The sequence below is a fragment of the Cebidichthys violaceus genome, unplaced genomic scaffold (assembly GCF_023349555.1).
Source record: "Cebidichthys violaceus isolate CVI_PGR_0920_01 unplaced genomic scaffold, fCebVio1.0.p SCAF_28, whole genome shotgun sequence".
NCBI lineage: Eukaryota > Metazoa > Chordata > Actinopteri > Perciformes > Stichaeidae > Cebidichthys > Cebidichthys violaceus.
The window spans coordinates 2,679,560-2,698,373 of record NW_027176461.1 but is presented as its reverse complement, the minus strand read 5'-3'; the positions used below and the strand labels follow the sequence as shown (position 1 = coordinate 2,698,373).

Here is an 18,814-nt window from a genome sequence, read left to right as displayed (position 1 = left end):
AAAACAGTAAATGGAGGCGCAAAAAATAATTTAGGAGAAAAACAAAGAAAGGTGTCAGTTTTTGAAAATTATGAATAGTGAAATAACTGAATGAAAAAACTGTTTTTATTTCATGACAAAAAGCAGGATATAACCGCACCCAGGAGCGCAGTGTGTCTTCAGCCGCCGAGTGGCTCTGGTGCATCCTCCTCACGTCCTCCTCACGTCCTCCTTCCTCCCAGCAAGGAGACTCCTCTCCTCAGACCCTCCCACATTTGTGTGTGTGTGCGCGTCTCAGATGACATCACTGCTTTAAATATTCCCGTTGCTTCTTCCCGGCCGTCCGAATCATCACTACTCAACCAGCGTAAAGAGCGTCGCGGTTCAACACGATGCGCTTGTAGCTGAGCTTTGGTTGAAGTTCACAGCGACGTTGAAACAAATCGCCTCTGGCAGACACCGCTGCCTCCTTGTCCGCTTTCATTAATTAGACCGTTGTGCTTCCAGCACCGGGTTCCTCCTATTGGGGAGAAAGAAAAAGCGCCGACTGGGCTTCAGTGCGGGGAGAAAGAAAAAGAAGAGAGGTGGAGAAGAGGACCGAGCTAAGTCGGGCGTGGTAGCAAGAAAAAAGCCCTCATCTTTGTAAGCAAAACTTCAAAAAGTAGCAGCCGCAATGTCGCTGTCTGTACCGCAGAACGGAGTAAAGGCGGACAACGAGCCCGTTATCGAGCTGTTCGTGAAGGTAAGACTGCGGCACAAGTCGCACGCGAGAAGTTTTTTTTATTTAATTTTGAGTAACTTTAATGTGTTGTGGTGATGAATGCTTATTCCTGCCATTCGCTATTCTTTCTACAAACTAGGTTTTTTTTGTTTAGCTAAAACCATTTTAGCTAGCTTTACGTTGGTGTTTCACTCACGGGGTTTGCCGATATAAACGCCACAAGAAGATTGTATGTCGCTTTAAGTTATTATTATTTTATTTTTTTAAGTTTTAGATCCATACATCTATTTTTCCACTGTGGCCATGTGGAGCCTGCAGCGTCACGCGCAGGGCGGATGCAGCTTCCCTCTCCCATCGAGAGGAGCCTGCCACGCTGAACACTGGCCGCTAATTCGTTAACAAAAGCCGAGCAGTAGTGGACCATAAGAGCAGACTCACCACTGTAACTTGTGCGCGCTTGCTGCGGTTACATTTTCGTGGTTGATACAATGTAACGCTTCTCAGAATGATAGAAACATTGTTTCTATCGAGCCCTCCGTGGACACCGGGGTGGACTCGAACCAGCCATTTGAACGTTTAGTTGGGTCTCAGGTCACCTTGTCATCATCACTCAAGTCTACCGTCAAAGATTTTTTTTTTTAAACAGATTAGTTTTGTTATGCTGTTGCTCTGCACAGTTTTCCAAGTTGTCTTCACACTTGTGTGGTGAGAGCATGTTAGAGAATTGTGGGCCATTGTTACTGTATGTTGCAGCTGTGTGTCCTCAGTGCTATTTTTGACACCGGTTGTTATTTAACGTCATATATTTATAACTGAGTGTTTCCTTCTGGGAAGCATAATTCATCACATTTAGACATGATGATAGATTATCTTGATGGGCTTGTCTTCAGATAACAATAATTTTTTTTATGACACCCAATCAACAGGCACTGCCTTCCCTAAAACTGTATCGAACGTTCTGGGCCTCAGCAGTGACGGTGGTGATGGTGGAGGGGCTGTGAATGGCTGTTTTTCTTTCTTCAGCCTGCTGCTTTGCAGGGCGGGAAAATGGCAGAGGGAAGAAAAAAGGGGGAGCTGGGGACAGGGGGGGGGGAGTGGGAGAAGGGAGGGAGTTGTGGGGTCCTGACTGGGAGAGGGCGCGGGGGTGATGGTGCAGTGGGTGGTCACTGACAAGAAGAGCGAGCTCTCAATAGTAATGATGACGGTGGAAGCGTGTAGCCCTGGGGCAAAAAGAAAAGGCATTTGTTAAATGCTATAGATGAGCTGGTACTCGGTTAGCTCAGGCCTGTTAAAAGTTCTCAGATTCAGAAGAGATACTGAAAAACCCCCTCTGTCCTCCTTGAGTTGTTAAAGGAGAAGCCTTTGTTGTGAGGCCTTGATGAGGCTGAGCAGCAGGCCCCACGGTGTAGCAGCAGAACAAATGGAAACAAACTGGCTGGCAGCACCATTTCTTTTAACTACCTCTACACATGTGGCCAACTCTTCACACAGACGTCGTCTTCCATTGCATGTTTCCTTGATGTGTGTGTGTGTGTGTGTGTGTGTGTGTGTGTGTGTGTGTGTGTGTGTGTGTGTGTGTGTGTGTGTGTGTGTGAGAGAGAGAGAGAGATGGTCTTTTCATCTCTATCCCCCCTTACGTTATGTCTCGTTGTGCTGGCGTCTGACATGTCCACATCTATTATTGAGGCCGTTGTTCTTGCTGCGCTGCATTAAACACGATCATGGGAGACAATGGCGGGGGTACGCAGGTTGCCATAGGCACACTGCTGCGAGCCGGTCCTCTGGGAGGAGCTGATAACGAACTGTGTGCGCTCTAGACACACGCAAGTGTCAGATCTGTTGGGGCGCCGCCACATATCAAAGCTGACTAATCATGCTTCGAGGACACGAGTTGCCACTGTCTGTACACGGTGTTTACTCGTTAAAGTAGCTGACTGTCCCAGTTCAGAGATACTTTTGATGATCTTGCAACTTTTCCACCTGTAGTGTTTACAGCTACAGTTGTCACGTCGTCGCTATGGGAACACTTTGCACTGTGCTCATCTTTTGAGGGCGTGGACGTGAAGTTTGCCATTGCCAGTTTATATTGCACCCAGTTGCAAATGAGTGTGATGTGTGTGTGTGTGTGTGTATATATATATATATATATATATATATATATATATATATATATATATATATATATATATATATATATATATATATATATAATGCCTTATTTATAAGAGGGAGGATTGACCCTTGACCTCATCAAGGTGCATCAGATTAGATATTGTTTTGTAGCCGGTGTGCTGTAGAGGGTGACTTCCCGAGCGTCCACCCATGTCTGTTTCGCTCAGCACTTCCACACATCACATGGTAGAAGCTGTAATATGAGACCCTGAATCTGATGTATTTATGTGCTGTGATAGTTGGGGAAATGCATTACTCTGATACAAGACATCTGAAACAAATGAAAGGCTGCAGCTGCATATAGTGATGTCAAATTATTGGTATAGTATTGGAAGATTTTCCTCTTGTAAAGCGAGGTCCATCCCATCCGTCTCTGTTGATTACAGCGCTGCCTGGTCTGCTGGTTGTCTTGTATTACTTCTACAATATGTTGAAGGAGATTTGCTGTCGTTGATGTGCATAATTCCCATCATTAAATCATCACACGTATGTTTATGTTATGTTTTACAAAGCGAGTCATTCTCCGCCAGCATATGAGCTGGCTGTTTGTCGGTGAACAGAATATAGATGAGTCGAGAGGAGCAGTCAGGCTCTACTTGTGTATTCAAGTGTGCCAAGATCACACCACCCTCTTATAAAAACCTTCTGCTGCCGCTAGACTTCTACGCTCTTGGCAGCAGTATAGCAGCAGAGCCAGTAAACGTGCTGGAGGAGTGCTTTTTAAAGTCTGGATGGCACAAGAGACCGTCTGTGTTTTGTGTATGTCCTTCAGGACAACTCCATGGGAACCGTGGAGATGGAAGTCTCCAACATGCCAGAGTAACAGAGTCTACACTCTGTAGAAGGACTGAATGCTCAATGCACAGTGTTCCGTCTCTCTTCTAAAGGCCTCGGGAAGAGCTGCTCATGTCACATTGCGCCATCGGTCGCCACATGTGACAATCGGAGGTCTGCCTTGTGATGAGCTGCTTTTATAGAAACACAATCGCTCCTTTCAGCAGTTGCTGTGCTCCGGTGGTATTGTTGGAAATTGAGTAACCGCTTCTTTTGCAGGAATAGGAAATCAATAGAGCAGTTTATTTGTCCCCGAGCACGCAGCAATGCTGCAGTCAGCATCATGAGTTAGGGGACAAAGATTAATGGCTTGTTGCTGTTGTTTCTGAGCTGTGGATTTTGCTTTTGCAGCACCTGGCCCGTCACTGCTCCTTCACTGTAACTGACTCCGGACGCAGGCCCGATCGATCCGGCGCCGTGTCATTATTACACCAGTTTGAAGAGGAGCTTTTCAGAAGTTTTATTTCATGTTCTTGTTCGTAGAATAAATCGTTCTTGGCTGTGTCTGAATTCAAAATGTGATGTGAAATCATGTTGTACGGGTATATCCTCAGGAAAAGCTTAGTTCGCCCTGTTATGATGAGGAAGAGCTCGTTTGTACCGCCTGACCAGGAAGCTGGCGGCTAATGAGGCATTTCTCCCATGAGCTCAAGGACGGGAAGTGAGGCCACCCTACAACAACATGGATCTGAGACTTTGAAGATTTGATCCAAACAGGGAGTCTTGTTGGTTCATGGGTTGGTGTGTTTTACTTGATAACTAATAGGGCTGCACAGGTTACCGATGCAAACATTACCTACAAGATCAGGATGCAGAGGAAAAATGAGCAGTGACCGACTCTACCTCTCTGTTACATCATCTTCACTGTCAGAAGAGGTGTGTGTGTGTGTGTGTGTGTGTGTGTGTGTGTGTGTGTGTGTGTGTGTGTGTGTGTGTGTGTGTGTGTGTGTGTGTGTGTGTGTGTGTGTGTGTGTGTGTGTGTGTGTGTGTGTGGCACCCCCTTAAAAGAGGAGAATCTGCCTGTTACACATGTAACTCAATCACACTCAACATGATCCCGTCCGCTTGTGTTTCACATGCTGTGTTCTTCATAGCAGAGCCATGTGAAGTGTATACAACCTAAAGCGGAGCACCTGAACGTGGAGGATTGGATGATAGGGCCATCTTTCCTGACTCGTCATCAATCCTCCAAGGTGCACAGTGGAGTTTCCCAAATATCCATCTAGGCTTTCTTTGTCTTTTAGTACGTCCCAGGCGGGTACAGAGAGGCAAATCAATTGCAGGTCAGAGTGGACGCAACTGGCGAGTGGCCAGAGAGAGAGAGAGACGCACTGTCTGCTCAGAATTACCGATGAGGCCAGTTTGTGAGGCCGCTGTGGAGGCTTCTGCTGCCATGCATATCTGGTGTGTGTGTGTGTGTGGTAGCAGCATGCTGGCATTGTGTCGGTGCCAAAGGGCTGGTTCACAGCTGTCAAGACGAGAATTGTTACAGGATTCGTTTAGGTTCAAAATGGAACTATTTCGGCTCCGTACAGAGAAGTTTTAGATGCTTCCTGATAGACGTGTGGAGGCGAGTTTTCCGTGTTATTTCCTATGCAAATGTGAGGAAAAACAAGGAGATTAAAGTTACAAGTATGGGGTTCTTTGTGTTAGCGGGTGTGCATAAGTGGGTGGAGAGTTGGAGCTGGTGCCGACCTCCGTCTGCAGCACTGTTTGTGTTCGACACTTGAAACAACAGTCAGCGGGAGGGCGATTGTTGGTTCATGCTGATCTCCCACATGGCCGTCTGTTTGTTTTTCCGTCATGCTGGATCTGAATCGCTGCTCACCAAACACCCGTCCTCTGCTTCGAGAAACCTGAACTTGCTGTTTGTCCTATCTCTTCTACTCCGGGGATAAAATCAGTGGTTATAACATCATAGTTGTGCAGTAAACCTCTTTTTAGGCTTCAGTCTCCAACTTTCCACAGAACCCCGGCGGTTCTCAGACGGCGCTCCTGTGCTCCGGCACAGTAGGCCTGTGTCTGACGGGAAATCTTGAGGTTTCCACTGAATGATGTCAGCCTGAGTCAGAGCCACACCAAGGATGTGATGGCGTTTCCATATTCCAGCAGGAACTGACTCCTCTCTACACTCATCTCTCTGAGCGTGCTCTCAGGACCCAGACCTAGTCATTCAGTCAGGGGACCTCAAGACCTTTTTAGTCATTGTCAAAATCAGCCAAAAGGACTGAGTATTTCAAGCGGTTTAGTTCCAAAAGGTGGCATTAGATGCCTGGTTGAATTCATACTCTTGTTGTTGTCCTTTAATTACATGTTTTGACCTCCTAAACTTCTCAGATTGTCTTATTTCAGTGCATTTCTGAGAGCCAAAAAGGTAAAACTATCTCACAACAAAGCAGATTGGAGCAGAATATTCTCTTTTTGTTTCCTTTGCCAGTAAGGATGTCATGAACCTCTCAGATTTATTCTGTGACCTACTGGAGGTTGTTCTTGAGCTCCAGGTTGGGAGACGCTGACGTAGGCCGGTTAACCCTGCAGCCAGAGAATAGATGGCATTTATGCTTGAAGAACGAGTAATTGATTGAATAGTTACCATTCATTTTGTTTTTCACCAATTCATCTGCCATGTGGCTCTATACCCGGCCCTATTCAGACAGATCATCTTTAGCCGGGTTGCATTTTCCTGAAGCCTGAAATTCTGAACACTTGTCTAAATGGTGAAAATATGTCGGCAGCTTGAATCTAAAAATATTGTTTGTGGCCTTCGAAACCTCTGTAGTGTATTGCTTAGACAGTCCGTAATTCATGATGATGATCTGGGTTCTAGTCTCTACCCTGCTGACATGCCCTTGAGCAACGCATCGAATCATTCCAGGTGTAGGGCCTTGACCTCTGACCTGCCTTTTGGAGTGGGACATATGAGAAAAAGTTTAGAATGTCTTCAGACCACCGTGGATAGAGAAACCCTTTCTGAAGCGGCCTGCTCTGGGTTCCACTGCTCGGGGAATTCACAGTCCTGACTCCAGCGCCACACTGTATACTTGTCCAGCAAACAGGGAGAGGCGTTGCTATGACATTACCATGGCTGCCCACTCTCAAACGGACATTCCTGCTGCGTGTCAGAGCAGCAGCAGCAGCAGCAGGAGGAGGAGGAAAGCTGGAGCACTTGTTATATCGTCAATTCCTTTTTCGGTCAAAGTGTGGCTTGAACTTGCTGAGCAGCCCACCCAATTTAGAACATGAAGTGTGTTGGGGAGGGGAAGGCGGGGCAGCCATGTTACTAAAATTAGGCTGTGAGCAGAGACTGGGAGGAGGGCCGTGCCCAGCCCGAACAGGATCCAATGTGGTCCTGCATCGTCAGTCTAGGAAATGGAAACTTCTGTCTTCCATAAATATAGGAGGAGCTTGTGACTAGATATCTCGGTAGAAATATGAGGTCGAGGTTGAGTTGAACAGCTCTTGCGTTTTTATAGAAGCCGGCTCGTAAAAGTTTATAGGACTTGACTTGTGTAGAGGATGCCTTTTTGTGCCTGTTTAAAGTGCACATACCTTCAAGTGCGTACATGGTCACATGATGTTCAAGCGAGTTAGTTAAGGTCTCTTTTAACCCCGAGAAGTTGGTCACTGCTTCAGTGGCTACATGAGCATAGTTATAGGGGAAATGACAAAGAGGTAGTGAAAACTGTGTGTGTGTGTGTGTGTGTGTGTGTGTGTGTGTGTGTGTGTGTGTGTGTGTGTGTGTGTGTGTGTGTGTGTGTGTGTGTGTGTGTGTGTGTGTGTGTAAAGAAAAAGTGTTTTTAAAGACACTGCATGTCCCCCTTGCTGACTGAGGTCTCATTGTTCCGTTGCGGGATCACGTCGTCCTGGACACAACCTCCTAGATAACATCCGACTTGAGCATGACTCACACACACACACAGCTGCCCAGTTGTGTGTGTGTGTGTGTGTGTGTGTGTGTGTGTGTGTGTGTGTGTGTGTGTGTGTGTGTGTGTGTGTGTGTGTGTGTGTGTGTGTGTGTGTGTGTGTGTGTGTGTGGTTGACTCACGGTCCCTCCATTGAGCCTAAATAAAGCTTGAGCGTCTGTTGGCAGTAGGCAGCTGCTGCTTCTGTGCCCCAGACGTTGTTATAACCGCTTCACATCGGAGGAAATCACTGTACAAATCTCTGTGAAAGATGGTGTAACCGTCTGCAAGATGTGAGTCATTCTTGACCAAAAAAACCACAGAAAAGTCTTCCCGTCAATGCTGCTTGTATTTTTAATCAAACTACTGCTTTACTTCTCGGGGAGGAAGGGGAACTTTTTCAACTGACATGTTTTACCTTATAAGGGTCGAAATTATAAGTGTTTATTTTTAATGGGGTGCCCCCCCCCCCCTTGCTAACTGACGATGACGGACATAGAACTGTACAAACAGTCAGGGCTTTGTGTTGTTGCTGAAGGTTGAATGTCACACTGTAATAGTGGCCCTCTGGAAAGTGTTAGTAGGGTGGAGGAGAGCAATGCTTGGAGGGTTGTCCTTCACACTCGTTTGTGAGCCATGGGCTTCATGTCAGAATGTTGTTTTGATTTTCATCCTCTACGGTGCTTCTTTGAAACGTTATTCAGCACAATTATTGCTGACCTCCACCTCACTTGAGTCCCTAACTAGGCAGTGGAGCTCCGACAGCGTCATCACGTAAACTAAACAACGCACCCTCTTCGGTGGGAGTAACAGGACATTTCTGGAATAGTTCCCCCCCCCTCCACCCACACCGCCGTCCCTCCCTGACTCCACTGAGAGGCCCAGGATAAGGGGAAGAGGAGGAAACGAACAGCGTGCCAAAGAAGCACACAGCCACTAGCTTGCTGTCTTTTCTCTTCCTCCCACTTAAAGCATCTATTACCGCCTGCTCCCCTTCATGTCTGCGATACCTCCTTTCCTTCCTATTTGCTCTAATAGGTCTCTCTCTACCTTGTCCGTCCCTCTCTCTCTGCAGCAGATCCCTGCCGTCGGTGTCTTTTGGCAGAGAGCCGCAGTCTGCTCCGCTGCAGACTCCGGAGGGTAGGGGCGCCGCAGAGAGAGAGAAAGCAAAGATTGAAATGTCTTCCTCAGCTGCTGCTGCGGCCTTTTCTTCTCGGCCACTTGAGAAGCAGAACTGTCATTACGTTGAAGTACAGGGAACGGCTTTTGATTTTCAAATGACATGGCGTCGTGTGGTTTGAATTTTTGTCCCTGCAGAAAGGGGGAGCTCACCTGTGAGCTGGTAACCCCCTTCCCCCCACATGTGTCTGTTCATCGCCATGGGAACAGTCGCTGCGCTGCGTCGCCACCCTCGATCCAGCACTGAATGGCTCTCTGTAGGTGCAGCGCTGTCGGGGAAAAATGGGAGGAATCATCCCATTGATGTCTATCTGATCCGCTAAGGATCAGCTAATGCCAGTCTTGTGTTGTGATAGCCATGAACCATGATACCCCCCGACACTTCATGGCCGAAGCTTTATTTTAGAATTGAATCATATAAGGTGAACGGTGGGGGGGGGGGGGGGCTTTCATTTGCTGAACAAAGGCAGTGATCTAATCCAAGCTTTTCACATATTGAATTCAGAAGGGGTTGGGGAGAGCGAGAGGACAGTACAATGGGAGCCAGAAGGCAGATCAAACAGAGCCGTCCCACTGGGCGTCACACAGAGGACAACAGCAGCCAGCCTGTCCGCACCAGCAAGGAGCTGCTGGACTCACCGAACACTCCAGAACAAAGTCCACCATTGAATCTGCATCTCTGATATTAAACAAATATATTCTGTTCAGATAATGGTCCAGCTCAAACTGATTTGAATCTTTCTTTTTTTTTCTTTTAGTGCTCTTTGCAAGTCTGTGTGAAAACACAGTTGATTTGTGTACCTCCTTTGCATTACTCGTATAGTCTTACTTTGCATGTCGCCTCTGCAGGACAGATGCAGAAGGGAGTGAGGAGTGACTGAGGACAAAAAAAAACGCAGCGATATTCAGCCGTTTGGCAGAAGCTCTGCTACAGTAACACGCTGAATGGAGAGCTGCATTCCAGAGCACCGATACTTGAATAACCTCCATGCTTGTCCTTGTGAATAGATGAATAAGGTGCCTTCTTTATTGGCCTGGACAATGGCATACCTTGACAGCCACGTAGCTCTGTGCAGTCTATCATGGAGGTTGTGGCATGTCGGGTGTATTATTTGTTAATGAAAAGCGGCAAATGACTGATTTCAGTCTCGCAGTGATTTCTCTTATTTTTTTTTGCCATTGTGTGGGTGAACTATAAAATGAAATGGGTGTTCTTGGAGCGGACATTATTGTGCACCAGGCAGCTTTAGCAGATTTCATTAAGATACCGTGCAAAGCTTAGTGAGACAAATGAAACGCTTAATTCGTCCCTCTGATGTAGAATCCAAACCATATCTGTCCTCTGCTACACGCTGCTCTTACATGGCTGTGAGTTGAGCAAAGGGAGGGATCATTTAGGGAGTTGGAGTGCCCGCTACAAAGAGATTGTTGGGACGACCGGAGATGTCTCTGTTTGCAGCACCCTCCCGTATAGCCTCCCTGTTAACTGCTGTGAGTGCGATAGCGAGACCGAAATCACCGCTGTTGTTGCTTTTTTTTCCTCATCAGAAAACTTGCATGTTGTGTTTCCAATGTTTTGAAATCTCTTCCTCGAAACCAGAGTAATTTGGAGGACGCGCGCCACTTCCGTCGGTGCCATTCCCAGCTGCTCGGGCCTTGTGTTTGTGCAGTCTAGCGAAAAGAGGAAACAAGAGTCGGTCGCAGTCTTAATCACTCCAGAGGTGTCCTCTTACTTGTGGACAGTAGTTTTGCACAACTTGTGCTGAAGTATTTAAAACAAGGAGGGTTTACTCTCTCCACGCTTTCCATCCTACTTAGAGTCTTTTCGAGGGCAGCCAGTAATGTGTATGAAGGAGTCATTGTCTGAAACGGGTAAAACGCCCCGGGCTGTAAAGGTTGTGCAACAGAGATGCGGTTTCTATCAAGATTGTCGGTGGTAGAAACCTACTGCAGATGTTTTTTAAGGTCGTTGTCTGCTATCTTGCGTTTTATGCTTGCAATAATTGCATACCCCGTAAGATAAAAACTGGTGCCTTCCAGTCGTCCGGAACAGTGCCTGCAATATAGTGCTGATAGTTAATCTATTCCCGTTCTAACTTACTTTCTGTCTGTGTGTTTGTGAAAGGCGGGAAGTGATGGCGAGAGCATCGGGAACTGCCCCTTCTCCCAGAGACTCTTCATGATCCTGTGGCTTAAAGGAGTCGTCTTCAACGTCACCACGGTGGACCTCAAGAGGTGAGTCCTCATCTTCCTTATCTTCCTCTTCTGCAGTTTGTCCTCCTGTCATTGGCTGTGCGACCAGGATAATAATTTAAAAAAAAAGAAAAGCTCCTCCTCTTTGATAGCGTCCTACATCTTTTATCTGGGTGTTTCCTCAAAGGCCTTAGCGGCTCCGTAACGCCTTGATCCAGCCCTACCTCTGACACGCTCGCTTCATCCCCACTGCTTATTTGGTTTTCCCATGACCCTTTCTCAGGCCGGGGGGAAATTAGAGGAAAATAAACATACTGACTCTGGAGAGGCTATTTAAGGTTCTTTCTCCACTCGCTTCCTGTCTAGATTTTGGGGGGTTATTTTTTGTCCTACAGACATCACAAAACGTAATTCCTCTGTAATTCCGACCGCTAGAGATTGGCTTCCACATGCGAATGCCAGTACCAGAGGCTCTTTACCAAACCCGCTATGCGTCTGTGTGTGTGTGTGATTCATCTAAATGTTTTTCCACTTGCTAAAGCAGGACAGGCAAGTGCCGGATTATTTTTCAGACGTGGTCAAGATGGCCGTCTGCTTTTATATGGTCTTTCTTCGTCACGTGCCTTTTTGACTCAGAGATTCAAGATTTCTGTCATCTCGTTCCAAAGCCTGCCTCGTCCGTGTGACAGCTGGTTCCTCGCCGAGCGTCTCCTCCTCTGGGACACGGAGACAACTGCTTCCTGGCAAAACAGAACAGAGATGTACTTGATAAATACCGGGTCTCTTTTGTACAGCTAAAAGAAGGAAAGCAGTGTCCATTTGACTAGACATTTGGTCTTCATACATGCCTGCCCGTTCAAGACGAGCTCATAGGTTTGGCTATGTTTGCATATATTTTCCCTAATGGAGAGTAACATAAAACAGAGCTGGCTGATATCCAATGTTGAATGTCCTCCTACTTAGCACAGTCTGTTCCCCTTCACTCCTCAAACTAACTTTTTTGTTCAGCCGGCGTGTCTACTTTATTTTTTATTTCTCTCCAGAGGAACAAGTGATCCAGGCTTTGCCTTGTCCCTGCTGTGTCGTGTCTGTAACCTTGAGTAAACATAAAGCGCCTGTGTAAAAGAAGGTGTGTGTTTGCCATATTTATGGCTCTTTTATTGTTGTATTTATATAGGACAGCGGTGCACGTGGTTACTCCTGTAGAAGGACATGACTGTCACATGTCGCTGCCATAAGGCGAAATGTTCCATCGTCCCTGAGTTTATGTCTTCTCAAGGCAGTCCTGTTAATATTTGTTTTTGGGATGAAAGCCTGTGAATCTCAAGGCAGTTTGTTGCCCAATGAGTGATATCAACGGGTGCCACTTCCCCTCCGCATGCCAAAGAGTCAAAGTCATTTCCCTATTTTTGATGACCTCGGATGGCTTTTCCCAAAGCTCAGCCACCGTTGAGATCGTCGTCATAAACAAAAAACTGGCCCACTTTGAAAAGTCTCTATAGTTACATGAGATCAAAGAGGATCCATGCTGGCTAACCCCAAATCTGTTTGTCTCTAACAGACACGGCCGAGTGTTATGTTGTCTTTATGCTGGAGGGATTTAAGCTTCAGTTGTGTTCACGCTGCTCATTCAACACATGCTCGTGTGTGTGTGTGTGTGTGTGTGTGTGTGTGTGTGTGTGTGTGTGCGTGCGTGCGCGTGTGCGTGTGTCGGTGTCATCTGCCTGCCAGAGACATCTGGTACAAAATGTGCTGGTTTCAAGGCTGCAGAGAGAAAGACACACACTCACCGAGATACAGGAGCACACACACGACCACTTATGTTTTATACATGGGAATGATCACTACTTTTACTATTAGATCCACATGCTTTATAAACATGTGTTTTTAAATTGGCTGTGTGGCTTTGACGTCTCTTCCAGGAAGCCAGCAGACCTCCAGAACCTGGCCCCGGGCACGCACCCCCCCTTCATCACCTTCAACGGAGAGGTCAAAACCGACGTCAACAAGATCGAGGAGTTCCTCGAGGACGTCCTCTCTCCACCCAAGTAAGCGCTTTCTCATCGCCGTGGCAACGCTTTGACGTACTGCCGTCATGGGCGCGCTGTTATTTTAAACGCTCTGTCAGCATGTGATGAGCGGTAGAGGCCTTATATGGATTTATTACGACTCAAATGTTTTACTTAAGGCATAAGGCTTGCAGTGTTCTATCATTTTATTATTGCCACCCAACTTCTCATTCTTTCTGACTTAAAATGGGTCACAAATGTATACTTGCATTTAAAAAAAAAAGCTGGATAATTAGCCTAAAACAGCTGGGCCCTGTAGTTTTTAGAATTATTATATAATTATAATAATTATATAGGAGTAATTGCATGTGCTGAGAGCTATTTTCATCTGTGAAAAAATTGTCCTTTTTTATTTTTTAAATGGGGTTTGTTTACAGTAAGTAAAATAAAGAACATTACTGGAATTATCCTTTACGTGTGTGTGTGTGTGTGTGTGTGTGTGTGTGTGTGTGTGTGTGTGTGTGTGTGTGTGTGTGTGTGTGTGTGTGTGTGTGTGTGTGTGTGTGTGTGTGTGTGTGTGTGTGTGTGTGTATTTACTTGCTTGTGTGCAGGTACATCAAGCTTGGTGCAAGGCACCCAGAGTCAAACACAACTGGTATGGACATCTTCGCCAAGTTTTCAGCGTTCATTAAGAACTCGAAACCAGATGCAAACGAGGGTAAGTTGCCTGTCACAAGTATGTGACACACACACACACACACACACACACTTGATTGGGTACACTGGTTACGAGCATTGATCCAGAAACCTTCCAGTTATGTTGGGAGAGCTCTCTGGTTGCTAGGCGACATTGGTAGCCCTGCCCTGATTGGTTCCTCACACAGGAACACAGAGCTTTTGTTCCTCTTGTCCTCGCGCTCTCCGTCTCACCTACTGGAGCGCTCTGGAAAACCGCAGAGCAGCTGACCTGACTAGTGCCCACAATCTCATCCCTCCTGCATCCCGGACCCCCGCTGTCACAAACATGACAGATAAGATTATTGGAAAAAAATATGTAGTCTATTGTCTCGTAGATTCTGTGGCATTAGTGGTATTCACAAAATACCAAGATTCTGTATCGTGTTTTTAGTCGTCTGCTCTCCACCCTGGGAAAATATTGAACCATGGTGAGCTGGATGTGAAAACCAAGGCTGTGTCAACAGTAGTTTGAGGCTGAATCTCATGGTTCAATGATAAGTGCTCTCCAACGCAACAGGTCGGGTCTGCTGGTGCACGACTTGCTCCAACATTCATGTCATATTTCACAACAATAGAACAAATTGTTTAATGAATGATCCCTAGATGGATGGAGGTAGGTTGAGGAGGACAAAGTGTAACACCTGTGCAATGAAATGCAATCCATTGAAATGTGAGCTGTGTGTAATAAGCTTTGAATAAAATGTGTTACAGCAGCACATTATTGTAGGTGCCTATGACTTGTGTGTTTTTATGCTTTTATAATGTACACAGTGTACATGCACACAAGGGCTCGTCTCTTGATGAAATGCTGCCCCCATGTGGTCAGATAGCATATGGAAGCCTCAGGAAAAACCTGGATAATTTAACACTGCTTAAAGATTATTTGCTCATACCCTATACATGTACATAATTTAATTATTGCGTCTTCTTGCAGGTCTGGAGCGCGGCCTCCTGAAGACGCTGCAGAAGCTGGACGAGTATCTCCGCTCACCGCTGCCCGACGAGATCGACCACAACAGCATCGAGGACGTCAAGGTCTCCGAACGCAAGTTCCTGGACGGTGACGAGATGACCCTGGCTGACTGTAACCTGCTGCCCAAGCTGCATATAGTCAAGGTGAGCCAGGGAGTGTTTTTAAAACTCATCTGTATGTTCATGCAGGGTCTCCAAAGGGCACGGGGTCACCAAACTCCCTGAAACGATAAGAATAATAAAGGCGGGACTTCTCCCACCAACAAAACAAAAGAAGGGTCAGTGAGATATCGATCGATCAAGATCAAGTTGTTACTGGTGATCAACTAATAGTGTCAGCTTTAATACAGTGGTGCATTGTGGGGGAATTAAGTGATTCATTGCTCACAAGACTGTTCCATTGTTGTTTTCTAAATTCCTCCAACTATTAAAGAAGGTTAATTTCTTGACAGATTTTTTTTTGCGTCACGGTGCTTCACAAGGACCGACTGGTCTTCTTTCTCTGGTGCTCTTGAGGTTTCTAACAGAATTCGTTGCTCACTCTGTGACGCGTCTCTAACTTCTGATCCTTTTTGTCTCCAGGTGGTGGCCAAGAAGTACAGAGGCTTTGACATCCCCAAAGAGATGACGGCCATCTGGAAGTACCTGAACATCGCCTACACGCGCGAGGAGTTCACCAACACCTGCCCCAGTGACAAAGAGATCGAGATAGCTTACGGAGACGTAGCCAAGAGGCTGGTCAAATAAGCTCCTCCCTCACCCCGTCACCCCCCCCACACCTCTCGCCACACTCCTGCTTCACCGAGACTGATGTGCTCTTTCACGAGAACGAAAAAAAATAAACTCTGGACTTCTTTTCCTTCTCTCCTCATCTAGAGCGACCCCCAAAATGCATGAACCCTTCTCAATCATTTTTTTTTTTTTCCTCTTATTATTATTATTATTATTTTTTTTTACGAAGACCTCCAATTTTAGTTGATTCAGCAAAAAGGTCCCCGTTGTTCCACCTTTATTCGTCATTTATTTCCTTTTGTTGTGAGTGTTGTGAGGCGGGGAAGCAGCAGCCAGACGTGTGTATCAGTGCTTATCAATGTTAGGAGCCTCGTCAGACACTCCCTGATAAGTGCAGGGGTCAAGGTCACAAGCTGTTGCTGATTTGTCTTTTTTCTTCCATTGTCTGTTTAATATTGAATCGCTCTTTTCTAGCATTTCTTTAAATGGAACACCGAGCTTTAGGCGTATTAAGAGGCATTGTAAACAGTGTTGAAGCCAAAGCTGATCCAAACGTGATTTGGTCGACGTATCTTGTGAGAAATGCTTCATTTTAATGTCGAGCCGCTTAAGATAAATCGAAACAATTGTAACAGCAGTTAAAGCTACCTGTCATTCCAGCTCTGATTTCCTCATTGTCTCTAGTAGCTCAGCTCAGCAGAATTGTAAGGGAAGTTTCCGGTAGCCGCTGCAGAAGTAACGACTCTGATCTGAAATATCCAACCGTATGTAGCGCACAGATTTTGAAGGTCGTGTAGATGTCTGCGGCCTTTCTGTCCCGTCGCCACAGCGAAACTGTCCGACTCTTTTCTTCTCTCGTGAAAGCACGAAGGAAAGTCTTTGGGTCGTGCGGTTTAGATCACACGTGGCAGAACCAAAAAAAGAAATACTGATCTCACTGTGGATAGGATGACTCCGGCTATGTAAACAAAACAAAAAAAAGAAACCACGCACTCACTGTTTCCCCACTCCATAGCATACAGAATGAAGGACACCATGTGCAGTCAGGCACCAGGGTACACGGAATATATTTATGACTAAAGGACCGTAGGAGAGGAGTGAAGAACGAAGACCTTCCTCTTCACTGTGCAGACGTCTCTCTGTGGTAGTGAGTCTATGTTGTGATACAGTAGCTCCTTAAGTGCTTTAGTGCGGACTAAGCAAAACCAGTTTTCTCCCGTTTGCCATATATATATATATATATTATTTTTTTCAGACATTTGTTATGAAACAAATTTGATTTAAAAAAAAAAAAAGGAATTGTAAATATTTGTTTTGATTGCTCGGAATTCAATGTGTAAATTTTATACATTTCATGTGACTTTTGAGGAATACGGGCTACTTTCTGGCCTGCTTTGATTTTAAATCTAGATAAACCGTACTCCTATTTGCCTTACTTGTTTTTCTCTCTGCGGATGTTTTGCAGGACGGTTTTTCAGAGATCATTTCATTACAGCAGTTGTGCTGTTGTACGAAGAAAGTATCCAAGCTATAACATGGCTTTTTTTTTTAACAATATTGACTGAATTTAAATAAACATAATGGCACTCTGACTCTTGTGTTGTTTTGGCGGTCTTGTCTTTTACTTCCAGTGATTGGGTTGCCTTTGGTCCTCGATTGTATTTAAGGCCTCCATGTTTTTAGATTACTGTTCTTATCCCATAACAAAGACCTAACGGCGTATAGTGGTGAAAACTAGGCTACTTTGAGCTGAGTCATCATGTATGTTGTAAGCAGCCTTCTATCTCTAGTCTTTAACTTCTGTATAGTTGAGCTTGAAGGTCCTTTCTTGACCGTGAAAACAACACTTTGACAACTTGTTTCCAAAACTTTTAACCGTATCTTCTAGCCCTTCAGGCCTCAATTGTTATATTATTCATGGTCAAAATGTCTTCAGTGAGGGGAAAAAAAGGCATATTGCACCTGTTTCACTGTCACAAATCAGGTTTTTACCAGCTTTAGGACCAATTATGAAAATGGCAAAAAGCAGAATTTATAATGTATTTTTTTTAATTTTGTTTAAACAGATCTGTGTCAGTTTTACAGGGATCCATATTCGGCCATTTTTTACCTTCAGTATAAACACGGCCCAAGTATTCCGCAGAGGAAAAAGAAGTCTATTATTTTACTCTTTAAAAGTCAAATCAATTGAAAAATGAATGTAGGGGTATGCATCATCTGAATAAAAAAATAAAAAAATATCATACTGGGTTTCTGGCCTTACTGATACAGCAAAACAGAGAGGTTTGGGAACCCCTGAGCCAAAGCACGTTTGCTCACAGCTCTCTCTCTCTCTCTCCAAGGAATGTCCCATGTGGGTGTCCACCCACTGTGGGCTCCACCTTCCCCGCGAAGACGCCCTCTGACTGTCAGCTCCATCGTGCTTTTCAGCCAATTCCCTACTGTTCTGATGCACAAACAAGTCTGTTCTGCGAGGCCGATTGCAGCCAAGTTTTGCAAGAGTTTTAAGAGAGAGAGAAAAAAAAAAAAAGAAAGGTATGGGGGCGTACAGTTTTTGGATGCTCTCCAGATCATTAAAGTGTCACGTTTCAACCACAGACATTCGCTACTCCCTTACACGCAGACACGGCCTCCACTTGAAATTCACAGGAAAGAAAATTCACTCATAAGCAAACAGACAGACACGTGTGTGTGTGTGTGCGTGCGTGCGTGTGTGTGTGAGGTAAGAGAAGACACAACAAGGCTGGTTATCATTCAGACCACACACTCATTACAAGCAGGGTGAGTGTATTAGCGTAATTGAGTAATGAAGGTGAGGCCAGGAGGGGCTGAGTATTGTTTCTCAAACATGTTGACTGTGTGTGTGTGTGTGTGTGTGTGTGTGTGTGTGTGTGTGTGTGTGTGTGTGTAAAGAGCAGGGCTATATTACACGCCATGAGAGGGAGCCAACCAGTCAGCTAAACCCACATGCAGCTTACAGTCACAGTTGCTTCCCTGGGTTTTTCTTTGTTAGAATGAGAAAACATGGAGCGCAATTTCTTTACCCTTGACATGCATTCATTGCCATCAACCAGTTGTGTATTTTCCTGCTGCTCAATATGCTCAGTGAAGCCTTTTTTTTTTTTCAATTTGGCAACGGCTCTTTCGCTGCAGTGCCAGTTCAGTTTGCCGGTTTTACACAACACCCATTTATACAGCTGACTAAATATTGACACTGGTAAAGTAGCTCGCTCAAGGGTACACAGTGATATCCCAACTGGGTTTTGGACTTACAATGTGTGAAAACCCTCCTTTGCATATGGACTCTGTGCACCTGACATTTGATGTGGCTGCATGGTGTTGTGTTTAGGTTTACCCTGTTGACCGACGGCACACAGGAATAC

General features: G+C 45.6%; 1 protein-coding gene across 1 annotated transcript; it reads left to right on the top strand.

The window, feature by feature from the left end:
- Positions 1–287: 287 nt before the first annotated feature.
- Positions 288–17,023, top strand: clic4 (chloride intracellular channel 4). Its single transcript, XM_068721579.1, has 6 exons — positions 288–721; positions 10,913–11,022; positions 12,903–13,028; positions 13,601–13,707; positions 14,662–14,843; positions 15,282–17,023. Exons 1-6 carry the CDS (start codon positions 653–655, stop codon positions 15,444–15,446), a joined length of 759 nt encoding a protein of 252 aa, XP_068577680.1. The 5' UTR covers positions 288–652; the 3' UTR covers positions 15,447–17,023.
- Positions 17,024–18,814: the final 1,791 nt, after the last annotated feature.

Excerpts from the sequence above, each read along its gene's own strand:
- clic4 (XM_068721579.1), top strand. The coding sequence starts at position 653 with ATGTCGCTGTCTGTACCGCAGAACGGAGTAAAGGCGGACAACGAGCCC. Across the intron at positions 11,023-12,902 it reads ACCACGGTGGACCTCAAGAG|GAAGCCAGCAGACCTCCAGA; the intron begins GTGAGTCCTCAT and ends CGTCTCTTCCAG. Across the intron at positions 13,029-13,600 it reads GACGTCCTCTCTCCACCCAA|GTACATCAAGCTTGGTGCAA; the intron begins GTAAGCGCTTTC and ends GCTTGTGTGCAG.